Source organism: Desmodus rotundus, chromosome 5, assembly GCF_022682495.2.
Source record: "Desmodus rotundus isolate HL8 chromosome 5, HLdesRot8A.1, whole genome shotgun sequence".
Lineage (NCBI taxonomy): Eukaryota > Metazoa > Chordata > Mammalia > Chiroptera > Phyllostomidae > Desmodus > Desmodus rotundus.
The window spans coordinates 143,978,470-143,992,212 of NC_071391.1; the positions used below are offsets into that span (position 1 = coordinate 143,978,470).

General features: G+C 56.7%; 1 protein-coding gene across 21 annotated transcripts in view; it reads right to left on the reverse strand.

Moving 5' to 3' along the window:
- DYSF (dysferlin) overlaps positions 1–13,743 on the reverse strand; it is a 202,305-nt gene that overhangs the window by 112,105 nt on the left and 76,457 nt on the right. For 12 of the 21 annotated variants that reach the window (XM_053924832.2, XM_053924826.2, XM_053924822.2 and 9 more), the window contains 6 exons: positions 9,699–9,740; positions 7,994–8,109; positions 7,369–7,482; positions 6,066–6,243; positions 5,403–5,527; positions 3,392–3,501 (listed from right to left, as the gene is read on the reverse strand). In XM_053924832.2, coding sequence (XP_053780807.1) covers positions 3,392–3,501; positions 5,403–5,527; positions 6,066–6,243; positions 7,369–7,482; positions 7,994–8,109; positions 9,699–9,740 — 685 coding nt within the window. The remainder of the gene's footprint in view (positions 1–3,391; positions 3,502–5,402; positions 5,528–6,065; positions 6,244–7,368; positions 7,483–7,993; positions 8,110–9,698; positions 9,741–13,743) is intronic. The other 9 variants (XM_053924834.2, XM_053924830.2, XM_053924828.2 and 6 more) reach the window with 1 other exon arrangement.

Below are 13,743 nucleotides of genomic sequence, written 5' to 3' on the forward strand. Positions count from 1 at the left end.
TTCCTGCCCCAGAAAAGCCCAGGGCAGGGGGCATGTAAAGACAGGGAGACCCTGGGGAAGAGACTGGGTGACACTGCACCCCAAACCCCAACAGGGGCCGTTGCCCTGTCAACCCCAGATGACTTGAAAATGGTAGGCAGGCCCAGCACAGGCTGCAACAGAACTGGGGTGCTCACAATGTCGCTGCCTGACCCCGCATAAGTGGGAGCCTTCGTCAGGGACCAGCACCCGGGAGGGGAGCAGTGTCCAGCCTGAAAGAGGAACTGGCTGCAGGATCATTCATTTCACTCCTCGCAAGCAACAGCCCTGCTGGTCCTGGTGGGGGGCTGAGTCCAGCCCTGCCTTCAGGGAGCCGCCACTGAACAGCCTTGGCATCAGGAGTGCTTCCTGGAGGAAGTGGCCCCTCGCTGCACCTGTCAGGGCCAGCAGGAACGAGGCAGGTCAGAACGAGCAGGAGGGGTGTTCTAGCAGATGGGGCAATATGTGCACAAGACGAAGCTTCAGGGGCAGAAGGAGACACTTGTGGAGTAGCTCTGAAGGGGCTAGAGGGTAGGACTGCCTGTCTGTGGGGCCAGGGGTTGGGCCAGAGAGACTGTCCCCCAGGACCAGAGCTGGGACTCTTCCTGACTGGAACACACTGCAGGGCTGAGGTGGAGGTGGCACGGCCCAGTTTTCGGAAGACCACAGAGGGTGCAATGAACATGCCGGCAGGACATCCAGATGTGTGGTGGGCAGTCGGGTCTCAAGACGAGAGGAGAGGGCCGGGCTAGGAGAACAGAGTGGGCGCCCCTGGCCAGGGGAGAGGGCGGATGAGGCAGGAGAAGGGGCTGGTGGAACGAAGGACCCTGACGTTGGAGGCGTGGGCAGGGCCGGCTGAGGAAGGGGTGGGCAGCCGCTGGTCAGCTGTGATAACGCTCAGCACAGATCCAGAGGTGGAGGAGGCCCTCTTGCTGCAGGCCCAGGGCTGTTTGGTGGCCTCAGGTGGTACCTGAGGGAATCGGTCCTGGTGACCTTCCCCCGGAGGGTCATTTGTGCATTCCTCAGGGCATGAGAACCTCCTCCAAAGCTGCTGACCTGGGACCGGTGCACCCTAGGGGTTCCCAGGCACCTCTGTTTTAAGGAGAGGGAGTCAAGGGGGCCATGCTTTAGCAGTAGCAGTTTGAGCCAAATCCTCCGAGGACCCTGAGAGGACAGTGAGGGTAACCCAGGACATGGGTCCCACTCGTCTCGGATGGTCCAGGAACCGCAGACCTGCCAAGGTCCACACAGCGTGTGAGTCACGAGCAGAGCCCTAGTCCACCCTCCGCACCCCGGCTGTCAGGCCAGGCCAGCAGGGCACAGCAAGTCACTCTGAGGCCCTCCCCATGGTGAGTGTGTCCCTGCATGCCCCTCCAGCCTCACTCTGTCCCCCGACCCCCAGACCACAGACAGACACCCCACAGGCACTCCACATGGCCAGTCCTGGATGCCTCACAGTCCTCTAGAGCTGCCCTTCTCTTGCTGACCTCTCTAGGAACATCCCGGCCTTCCACCTGGCTGCCCTGGCCAGAGCCAGAGGATCATTCTTGACCTTCCTTGGGCCCCCACATCCAACCCACCAACTAGTCCTGTCCATCACCGAGCCACCAAGGGCTCGGCCACTCACTAGCAGTGTGAATCTAGGTGAGTCAATTAACCTCTTCACATCTCGGTTTCCTCGTCTGTAACTGCGGACCATTCTACTTCCTACCTCATAAGATGTTTATGATTAGCTCATATGTGTAAAATTCTTAGAGCAGCACCTGGCACAGAACATGCTCATTCCGAGGCCATTGTCATCTTGATGCCCCCTGAACAGTCCACGCTACCCCCACCCTCCCAGCGTCCCTCCTTAGGTGATGCCTCGTCCAGTCCCCCCTCACCACCCCCACCAGCCTCTCCATTGAACTGCAGCCAGAGTGAGCATTTGAAGTGTGGCAACCACTGTGTCCCCAGACGGTTCCCGGGGCGAGCTCACCTTAGCGGACCCCTGAGGCCTGTCCCATTTGGACCTGAGCCTCCCTGGGGACTCCCACCTCCTGGAGGCAGCAGGCACTTCAGGCTTCTCCGCCTTTGCCTAAGCCATCCCCTCTCCAAAGGCCAGCTCCCAGTTGCCCTCCTTCGGAGTTCACATCGGGCATCCTCTCCCCAGGATGCACCCCGAATTCATGCACCTGCTGAGCTCCCACAGCACGCACCTCCAGCCCCCAACACACTTGGCCCCCTTCACTCACTTTGGCATGAGTCGCACAGGGACTAAAGCCGCCCCCCGTCCATCTGCTCTGTGTACCTGGCACGGAGCCGGCCAGGCTTCAGGAAGGTTTGGGGACAAATGACCTGCCTGCAGTCCCACCACTGGCTGTGAGAGCTGGGGGCAATTCTTTGGGGAAACGTTCGTTCTGGGAAGCGTGTACCTCCCACCTGAGGTACGAGGGACTAGGAGGATGCTGCACTTGGCAGGGCGGTACAGTGACCCATGTCTCAGCGTGAAGGCACTTCTCACACCTTCAGGAGGGGATGAGCTGATAGAATTTAGAGGGGGACATAGGATACATTTGCATATGTTCATACTTAACTCCACAGAAGGTAGAAGGGCAACTTTTTACTATTGAGCCCATTTAACAGCTGAGAAAACTGAGGTCCAGAGAAGTGAAGCTCCCCAAAGCTGAAGAGGCGGTTAAAGGGGCAAGAATTTAAGTCTCCCGATATTGCTTCTTCCTAATAACAGTCACAGCTACTGTGTACTGAGCATTTCCTAAGGGCCAGGCGCTACTTTGTTTATACAATAGTATAAATTAGTTATTCTCAATGTCAGGGTAAAGATGAGGAAACCAAGGTTCAAGGCAGGTGGGTGGTGAGCCCCAAATCACCCAGCCTCAGAGGAGGTGCTGAGAGGCTCCCCTTCTGCCGGGCCTCCAACCCCTGTTCCCCATCCCCCCAAGGCCCCCTTTCCCTGATGATCAGCCACATCGACAGAAGGCTAAACAGAAACCACGGTCCTCAACATGGCCTTGGGGGAAGCAGGGACGCCAACCGCCTCCCCCCCACCCCAACCCCCGCAGCCAGCTCCTCCTGCAGATTCCATCAGGGAAATAAGAGGTCGGGGATCAGAGACACAATGCTCCCCATTCAGGTGAGCCAGACCGCCCAGGGCCCACAGCTGCCGCCGCTGCAGGGAGATTTATGACCTGCTCTAAATGTCACCTTTTCAACTCCCTGTGCTGGCTCCACCACCTTTGGACTCAGCACGGGCTGGACTGCTGGCCAAGCGTGGCCGGGGCGACGTGCCGCCACTCAGCGCCACACACGAACACTCCCAGGGAAAGGGCCTCTCTGAGTCAGGAGGGTGGGCGTGGGGGCCAGGCACCCCTACCTGCAGTCTGCGATGAGCTCATCCATCAGCTGAGCGGCCAGGGCGTCCACATCCTCAGCGGCAGAGCCCTGGGCCTTCAGGGCCAGGTGGACTTGCTCCAGGCCGGCTTCCTGCGGAGCAGGCAAGCAAGAATGAAGACCATCAGTGCAGGGCAGAGGTACATGGTGGACCCCAGCCCCAGGCCCCGTCACCACACCCAGTCCCTGAACCAAAGAGGAGAGCAGTTAGAGCAAAAAAAGGCAGAGAGACACCAGACCCTGCAAATCAGGGTCCGTCCTAACTCAAGAACACCCCTCAGCTCCGAACACCAACCTGACCCAAATCCCAAAGCCTGGGGCTCCAACCTCGCACACAGTCACGAGGAGGCCGGGTGCTGACAGAACAGGACCACATCCCACTCCTCACAGGCCCCTTCAAGTCAGGTCTGCCATCTCACAGGTAAGTGACTTCTGAGCCCCTCAAGTCCCCTACCTGGGATGCTCTCTCCTCCCCAAATCCCACCACCTAGCCTGGCTCAGGTCACGGCCGCCTTCCTTCGTGAGCACTCGGGAAACCTCCAATAACAGAGCCCCCCTTTTACAAACTCCCAGGGCCGGGCCGGGCCAAGGCCTCATCTGGTCCCCTCAGTGGGACACGTGTCCCACCATTCCCGTGGGTCTTGGCCCCAGCTGGGAGGCAGAGATCCCCCACTGATGGCCCATCAGGCCGAGGGCCATCCCTCAGCCCCCCATGCCCTCCCACCCGCCAGCCTTCCCAAGCATGTGCTATGCTGGAGCCCGGGTGTGGCACCGGCCCGGGAAGGACACACTTGCCCCCGCAGTGGTGTCCTGTGAGAGAACGGCTGCCCCAGAGAATGCAGTCTAAACTTAACAGGCATCGACTCCAAGTTCTCTTGTACCTCACAGTCCTCCAGTCTCAGGGAAGGCATGGCCACCACAGCCCCCCAACCTGGGCTCGAATCCTCTCCCAGTCACACCAGGTCCCCAGCCTCCCCCTCCCTCATCCACCTCCCCTCCTCACTCCGCTCACCTCCACACCCACAGACAGGCCCAAACTTCCCAGTCCTTCCTGCCACCCGATGCTCCTCACCTGTCTCAGAAGCATGGCCACACCTGCCTCCTCCACCTTCCCACAGGCCACATGCCTTGTGGGTGAACCTCTACCCCATCCACGCATAGAAACAGCCTGACGCCACCACCAGAAGTATCAGCTCCCCACCCTTGGCCTCTATACTTCTGCCCACTCTGATTCCCGCCACTCTCTGGCCACTCCCAGCCTCCACAGGCAACCCCCACCCCATCACATCCCAAACAGGACGCACCACCTAACCTGCCTCCCAACTTCCCAGTTCCCAGCCATGGGAGCCACTCTTCCAGGCCCACCCTCCTCCCCCATCCAACAGACCACCAGGGCCTTCCAGCCCACGTCCTGCAGTTTTCTCTCCAGGTCATCTCCTTCCCGGAGCTCGGCATGCCCCCCTGGACCGCCACAGGGGTGTCCTCACCCGGCCCCTACCCCCCGCCCCTGGCGGCTCTGAGAGGCTCCTGGGCCCTCCCCCTCCTCTGAGGTACTCCTGGGGTGTCAGCTGAACCTAACTTTAGAACTTCTGCGTGGGCGACCCTGGCTCTCCTTTACTAAACAGACTCCCTGAGCGCAAGGCAGCTCCCAGTTCACGTCTAACCCTCTCTGGAAGCCTCCAGCACAGGTCCTTTCATGTGGTGAGAGTCCACGGCATTGGACAGAAGAATGAACAAGTGGGTGCACGCTCTGTCCCGCTGCGCCTCGCCCCGCCTCTCTCAGCTTTCCCCCTGCGCTGCCTTCTGCATCGGACTAGGGGCTCCCCTAGCACAGTTCCCGCCCCCTCGCCTCTCTTCCCAGTGTGTAGGATGGGACCAAAGACCTGGCACCGTTAGGACACAAGGGACCACCGATGCCATAGCTGACGGTCCGGAGACGCCCATGGCAGGGGTACGGGCACAGGCTGTGGCAGCTGTGGGCTGCTTCCACTCACCAGCCGGTCGGCGATCCCAAGCAGCTGGTTCTGAGCCTCGATTCTGTGGCTGATGTCCTCCCAGTACGATGACAGCACCACCACAGGCTTCACATTGCCCCAGGGCAAGTAGTAGTAGTGGCACCCTGGGAGGACAGAAAGGGCCGGGCCCTGACCCAGGGGTGCAGGGGCAGGTGGGAGGGGACTGAGGGCAGGGTGGGTTCAGGCACCTGCTCCCCCTTTCCACTAAGAACTCCCTCGGACACACACGGGTGGCCAGTGTCCAGACTAGGTGCCCAGAAGCTACTGCTCTCATTAGGGCTCCTTAACACATCAAAATGGGCAGGGCGGGGAGGTGTTAGAAGGATGCTGGGAAACCTGCATTCTCCAAAATATGCCAAGCCCAGCAGCCACCGTGTGATAACCTATTGCCATAGGTCGGAATCGGTGCTTACTACAGCCAGTTCTGGGAGGCCAATCCGTGGGTCCTGGCAGCGGGTGCCCACTGGGCAGTGAGCAGGGGGAGGAGGCACAAGGGGAGCACAGGAGGGGTCCCTCCCAGCTCGTTGGCCTGGGCCAGGCTCTCCAGTGGGCCTCTGGCAACTTCCAATGGGAGGTAGGACTTAAGGTCCGGCCCCTCTCCATGGTCAGGGTTCCATCCAGGCTCGTGGCTTCCGACCTCACCATCAAAGACAGCCCGGCTGTACTGGGTGGTGGAGGCCAGCGGCAGGCAGGTCGTATCGAACTTGTTGCCGTAGTTCCCGATGCTGACCTCGAACTGAATGGCATCGTCGACATCCTGCAGCATGGAGGCTGAGTAGAAGGCAGCGAAGAGGGAATATTTGCGCCTCCGGAGGTACTTCTGGAAACAGAGGGCGGCCAGAGAGTCATAGGGAGGAGGAAGGGAGACACCAGGGGTGAGGAGGGGTCACATGTCTGGCAGGCCCTGGCTGTGACTGGCGCTCCGTAAATCCTGGCTGGATGGATGGGTGGCAAATGGTCCAGCGAAGCAACAGCGCCCAGATTTGGTTACTAACTGAGCAAACTCATTCCAGGCCTGTGTGCTTGGCCACGTTCCTCTCATAAGGTCTGTGCCTCCAAGGCCATGATGCTCCTTAATCCGAACCAGCAGCCATGGCACTGACACCCCTAGGAGCCTGGTCTTCTGCATCTGCTACTCAGAAGGGGCCGAAGGCTCTCAGCCACTAGGCCCCTGCCCAGAGCACGCACCCCATGCTACCAGGGTCTCTCCACGCCAGCTGCCCTGCAGTGTCCACAGGCTGCCATGTGCTTGTGGCAAATGAATCCCATTGTACCCTCCGGACATCAGGCTCAAGGCTAAGGACATGGGAAGTGCCCCGTCACAAGAACCAAGATGACTTCACGATGCCCTACCATCTTAGGAGGTAAGTGTGACTATTCCCCCTCACAGACAGGCGAACTGACACAGCCGGTAACTGACCCCAGCCAGGACCGCAACAAGCGCCTTCTGACTGCAGAGCCGGGAAGCTTAACCCACTGCGCGGATTCCAGCTGCTCCTCTGACACAAGGCCCAGCTCTCCACTTGTGTCCTGATACATTTCAGCCTCAGTTTCCTCATCGGTAAAATGGAGCTACTAATGGCTGCCACCTCGTGGGTGCTGGGAGGACTCAGTGACATGGGAATGTCACTAGCGCAGTGTCTGACGCATGGCCAGTGCTTAATAAGTGTTCATGATTCTTACGTTATTGTTATAAAATAGCCTCTCATTTTGTATGGAGCTCTAGACTTTTAAATTACTTTCACTTCTCCTTTTTGAGTCTCTGAACATTCCTCGGGGAGGCAGGGTTGGTATGGGGTTACCTCCACTTCCCAGCTGAGGCTTGAGGCCCAGAGAGGTGAAGGCAGATGAGTTCGGGTGGAGCAGAGCCTTCCTCCACCGTGACACCCTGAGACCAGCGCCCCTTGAACACCACCCTCCCGCCTCAGAAAGCCACACCCCTCACCTCCACCCGGAGAATGTCATCTGCCGGGAGATCCTCCACCTTCTGCTCACTGTGCTCCACCAGCTTGGTCTCCAGGGAGAGCAGAACCCGGCCTCGGTAGGCCACACCTTCCCCCTGGGAGGGGAGGTTGGATCACTGAGAGTAGTGGGAGGGAGAGGAGGAGAAGGGAAGGGACCTGATCTGTCCCTGAGGTTGCTCATTTCCCAGGCACTGAAGAGGTCCCTGAGCAACCCCCATCCTTCTGCAAGTAAGGAAATGGTGCCCATAGAGTTCCAGTGACAGGCCAAGCCACCCAGATGGTCAGTAGTAGACTCCAAAACATCCAGAGGAGAGATGAACCCTGAGACAGGTGGGGGATCTGGGCACCTCAGGGGCCAGGAAAGTGGGGGATCAGGCTGGCCCGAAGGAAAGGCAAAAAGGAAGGATATGGGAGGGTGGAAGGGGCCAGGACAGGGCCAGGCAGAAGGAAGGCTCTCTCAGGCGGTGGCTGCCTAGCCCTGGGCCTGCTCAAGCCCCATCAGGCCCTTGCAGTGCAGGTGGGCCCCAGGTACTGCCCAGGCTAGGCAGGAAGACACCTCAGAGAGGCCCAGGGATCTAGGGAGTGTGGGGAGTCTGGCTGGCTCACCTTGCCCATGTTGAGCTCTGCATAAGGGTCCGGGAAGCCGGTGAACTCCCTGGGACTGCCGTAGAGGTTGACATAGCAGGGCCCAAAGGTGGGCAGGAAGCCCAGATGGTCGTCGACTGGGAGATACAGGCAGGGTCAGAGGGGCCAGCCAAGGGGAGCGTTCCAGTGCTCAGCCCAGCCACCTGCAGGCCTGAGCCCTCCCCTGGGCCTCAGTTCCCTGCCCATGTGCGGGACACAGCCTCACACATGTATAAAGAGCAGTGACACTGATGACAGCTCCCATTGCCCCCCATAAGCCCCTTTAAGCCTCACCACAATGCTGAGATGTGGAGATTTTTGTTATCTTTATGACCTCATTTTACAGACGAGGAAACTGGGGCTCAGGGGCGCAAAGGAACACACGACTCCAGTGGGCATGACCTCAAATGGACCGACCTGACCTCAAAGTCCATGCACTGAGCCAGCTCACAAAGCTGGGGCCAGGTCCTCCGCTGCCCACCCCCTCCAGCCACACCCCATTCTGTATCCCCTCCCCCAACCCACACATGAGTGAGGAGAGGCACACAGGAGGCTCCAGAACCTCATGACTGGACAAGCCATCTCCCAGGGCACCAAGGAGGGGACCCAGCTAGTTGTCCCCCCACAAGGCAACCCCCGGGCACATGTCTCCCCACCCCCACAGCAGACCACCTAATAGCCTTGACTCATGCTGGCAAGCCCTTCCCGCCCCCCACCACGCTATACAAAGAACAATCTTTCAGTGACGCACATTGGAGGACAGTTAGAAGAATTACACTAATGATCAGGGACAATCTCTTCACATCCTTTTTAGGGGCCGCCTTTGGTTAATGTCATTGTTTTCCAGCTTACAGCCAAGTTTCCCAGGATGGGGCGTCACTGGCGTACTCTGAGAACTGCAGGGATGGGGGGTGGGGGGCAGATACGAATCATGTGGGGTGATCCGATCCATACAAGCAGGGTAGGGCAAGGCGGGCACAAAATAAATGTCCATGGCAAGGAAGTGCTTGAGCCAGACCTGAGGGTGTAAGCTGTGAACCCCGAGTCCCAGCTAGTGGTGAGACCCTCACAGGGGGACAGGGTAAGGGTGGGGACATGACTGAGAAATAAGAAAGTCTCGACCAGAGGCAGGAAGAACATGCCTCTGCCAGAGCCAGGGGCCACCAGGCAGCCATCTTCCCTCTGCTTCTAGTGCCCAGCACAGACAGGGCTCCCTGGCACTCAGGCCAGAGGCAGGATGCCCAGGCCAATGGAAGATGATCACTAATAATGATTTGTGACAATCATCTCAATTTTGATTTACTTTGCAAATTTCAACTTTAAGAGTTTTCGGCTCACCCTGTCCTGTTGCTGCTGGCCCCCAAGATGTCCCCTGCCCCAGTCAGTGAGAGCACCCACACAGGTCCCATCTCCTCCCTGCCTGAGAGAGTGGTCTCATTTGCACATCAGCTGGAGTCCAGAAGACTTAGGAAGGGGTTTGGGGAGTGGGAGAGATTTGCCTTTAAAGCATTCTAAGCCATTTATATATTCAACCAGAATTGAGAGGTATAACCAAAGGCAAGCTAGGAGACCATGGTGGGAAATCTCAGACCCACCTCAAGCAAATCAAAACTCCCCGGCCACTTGTACCCTCTTCCCTCCAGCAGAAACCCCAGGCCCACCCCCTTATCGTCCCCAAAGCACATACTGTCCGAGGCTGGAGGAAGCTTGGCCACACCTGCAGGCTCTTCTGAAGCGTAAAGAAATGGAAAAGGGGTTAGGGTGGGCATGGCTGGAAGGAGGTCTGGTTACACGAACAGGCCTGTGGAGGGAGAGCTGGCAGACAGACAGATGGAAAGATAGCTCCCGTGTGGGAAACAGATGTGGCCCGAGGCCCTAGTCCCAGCCCAGCTGTGAATTTATCACCAACTAAGTCATCACCGAGCCCACCCCCACCCCCCAACCCCCACCAAACACAGCCCCCAGGGCCATGGTGAGCCCTCAGACCCCTCCCCACTGGTGTCTGCCCGCACCTCTGTGTGTTCTGTTTGCCAATTGAAAATTGGACCCAAACCTTGACTCGGTACATTCAAGAAATAACACAGAAAAGAAAATGTGTTTTTTCATAATATAACCAGAAAAGTGAGGGAAACAAAGTACAGACACAAAGAAAGGGTGGGGGAAGCACGAAAGGGCCAGAGCTGCGCAGCCAGGCACACCCAGCACTCCACCCAACAGGCTGGTTGAGGCTCGGAACCCAGCTCCCTGAGAGTTGGAATTTCAAGGCACAACAGCTCCATCTAGTGGCCACTTCTAGTATTGCCACCGAGGGCACCGTGTTGCATTTTCACAACAGCAGGCTCTGGAATCTGGCTTCTGGCACCTGCCTCTTCAAGTAAAACACAGTGACAGATGCTGTCCATTAGCCGAAGGTTCTATACATTGGGCCTGTCCCTAAATGCTGGTGATGGGTGTCTAGAAATAAGAGAAGCAAGGAAGGAGATGCTATGGCACACTTACAAGCTCTTGGACTCCATCCCTCACTTCCAGGAAGTTACAAGTTGCCCCCAAAAGAGTAGACACCCACCCCTCAGTCTCCTTTCATAGTCCTCTCTGATTTCTGCCCCTCCCACATTCTGACCTTCCTGTCTCCAACCAGCTAAGTGTAACTGGGGTGATGACCAAGCTGGCGGAATTGGTTGGAGAAATCCCTGATTATTCTCATTGATTGGTCACCCTTACCTATTGGTCTCCTTAAAAAAGAAAAAAGAATACCTATGACTATTTTCCCATAGCTCCATGAATGCAGTTAAGAGCCAAGAGTTCAGCAAAACACTGCAAGAGAAGAATGAGCAGAGACATAGAGAGAGTGAGGAAATGCAGATGAGGGAATGTGGAAGTCTGGGTGTGAGGACAGGGCTGGCCCAGGGAAGTGAGGCCCAGCTGCAGGGGCCTGAGGCCCTGGGACTTAGCCCCTCGGCTCTCCACAGTCAGGCCTCAGCGAGGAACACCCCTGGCAGAAGTCAGCTGCAGAAACCACAGTTCGTGGCCATTTTCATGTCCACAGGCATAGGTTCTCCTCAGTGGGGCAGCCAGGCCTCTGGTTATAGCGGAGCTTTCAGCAGCAGCAAAAGGACTGCCATGGACCCAGCTGGAGCCCCATGGAGAACAGCGGCCAGGGCCCACAAAAAGCAAACAGTTTCTACTTCAAGCTCCTTCCAAATCATTACAAACAGGCCTGGCCAGTTATCTTGGGCTAACGAGGGTCACAGTTCCAACCCCCACGTGCTTGTTGCAGAGGCAAACTTGCCTTCCCACCACGGACCAACTCTGAATCCTGGCTGCAAACCCACGCTCAGCCCAGACACAGCTGTCCCCTAAACACCCCAGCTGTCTGAGCGACACGTGTCTCTGGTGCTGGGAGGACCAGCAGAATGGCTGCAGGGTAGCCTATTTCCCAACAGTGCCTTTCCTTAATTCCCTCATGCATTCTCTTCTTTGTTCAGCAGACCTGACCAGTCACAGTGCTGGGCACCTAGTAAGACATAGCCCTACTGACAAGTTAGGCCAGTGATTCTTAATTTGAGGGCAGAGTCCTAGGTCTCTAGATGCTCAAGATCCTTCCAGATTCTCTCCCCTGTGTCCGCAGACAGCTCATAAAGTCCAGGGCACAGTGACCAGTGAAGGCACCCAAGACAATGCCTCTATTTAGTCCTCATCATCCTTCTGCCAAAACACAAGTGTCTTGGCCTGTTTTCCCTCAGCCCAAGGAAGCCCCAGTTTTGTGGCCTGAGCAGCCACGCCCAACTCTCTCACCTGGGGGAAGCCAGGGGAGACCAACAGCAGGCTCTGCCAGTCCAATGAGACCCACATCACAGCCCCCAGACAGTTCCTGTGCACCCCTGTCTCCCGGAGAGGCTGAGGCTGTTACCTACTGCCAGCTGTGCCTGCTCCCTCTGCCTCTCGGCACACTTCCCACACCCACAGTTTGGCTGCCTGACACCAGCCCACACCAGGCAGGAGGAGAAACTGAGAACTGCTGGGAAATCATTATCATCTACATCCCAAAGACAAAAAGAAACTACAGTAACTCCGGATTTCTTCCCTGTGGAAACACTGTAGAATATGAGCGCTATTTATGTAGCATGATTCTCATATGTATAAAATTAGAATAGAATCTATGTAGGTTTCAAGGGTCTCATGAGTTGATTACTTTTTGAAAGAACTGCAGCTTCTAAGGAAAGCACTCCTTTTTAGAGAACAAAATTTTTACTAAATTCCTGGGAGCGCAGGGTCCAAGGAATACTTAAGTGTGCCCAGGCAAACTTTGGGCAGAAGTGCGTATGAGGCTAGCGTCAGGTCCTGTCCCCCCTGGAAATAAACGTGAAAACAAAATCTCCAAATAATCTGGTGAACCATGAGGCGGAGGCATATAGAGAAAGAGCCCATTTTTACAGTTCGGTTTAGTCTGGGTTTTGAGAGCAGTGGCGAAATAAAGTGTCGTGCACTGTCGTCCCAGAACCGCCCCTGCACAGTGTGAAGAAAAAATACAAAGAGTGAACAGAAAGGTGCAGTGACATGTTCTGAGGTGGCCTCCGGACAAGTGGGAGAAGGTTGGCAGGCAGCCAGGCAAGCGCTAACCTTCAGGGCTTCGGAAAGGGGCACCTCTGGCAGAAGGGACATCAGAGCCGTCGCGCAGAATGGCTCCAGTTTGGACAGTGAGCTTAACTCATTTACTGTTACAGGGATCGCGTTATTCAACGGCACTTTAACCCTGGTTAGCTGGTTGCAGGAAGATTGTCATTTAGTTCCAAAACAATCTGTGGGAGACAACAGTCCGCCTTTCAATGTGTCCCTGAACCACACTGGGTTGCCCATGGCCTGAGCGCCATCTAGTGGCCAAACAAACATCTTTCTCACGTTTTCATGAAAATATTCATAATACCCTGAAAAAAGACCCAGGCCATCATCATCACCACCAGAAGGAAGACTGATGAAGGAACAGGGACCTAAACCCTCCCTCTCCTTTAGGCGGCTTATGGCAGGCACAGCTGTAGCCTCAGGAAACAGTGACAGAAAACAGTCAGAAGGTCACTCTGTGCCTCTACCAGGATCCAGACACAGGGACAGCACCAGTCAGAAAATTGGAGAAGAGGTTTCTTCCATAGCAGGACTTCCGGTCTGCAGTGGGCGCCAGGACTCCCCGTCTCACAGCCCACCCTCATGATGCACTCACCGCCCCACCTCAAGTCTTTCTACAGCCAAGACAGCCATTCTCAGAAATTACTCGAGCAGCGTTCGGGAAGGGGCCCACATCCTGGGACAGCAGTTCCCATAGTAGGGGGCGGGGTTGGGGGTGCAAGCCCTGCCAGCAGCACCTTTGGGAGGCAGTTTTTGTGCAGTCCACTAATTACAAGCATCAACAATGAAATCAGAATGGCAGCAAGCAGCTAGATGTTCACGCTGAGTGAAGGCAGCTGGGAATTCACTGTACAATTCTTCACTTCTACGTGTGCTTGAATTTTCTACAATGAAAAGTTCTTTTTTTAATGTTTCAGAGAACCCAGAAGAAGAGATTAATCAACTTCAAGAGCACTAGGTAGAGTCCTCCAGAAATGGGGCACGTTAACCTGTCCCCCGGGTCAAGGATGGACAGAGACCTGTGGACCCTGTGCCAGAAAACGCCAACACTGAGCCGATCTTGCTAGACGGCGAGTGCCCACCAGGACGGCAAACAGCTTCTGTGAGAACCA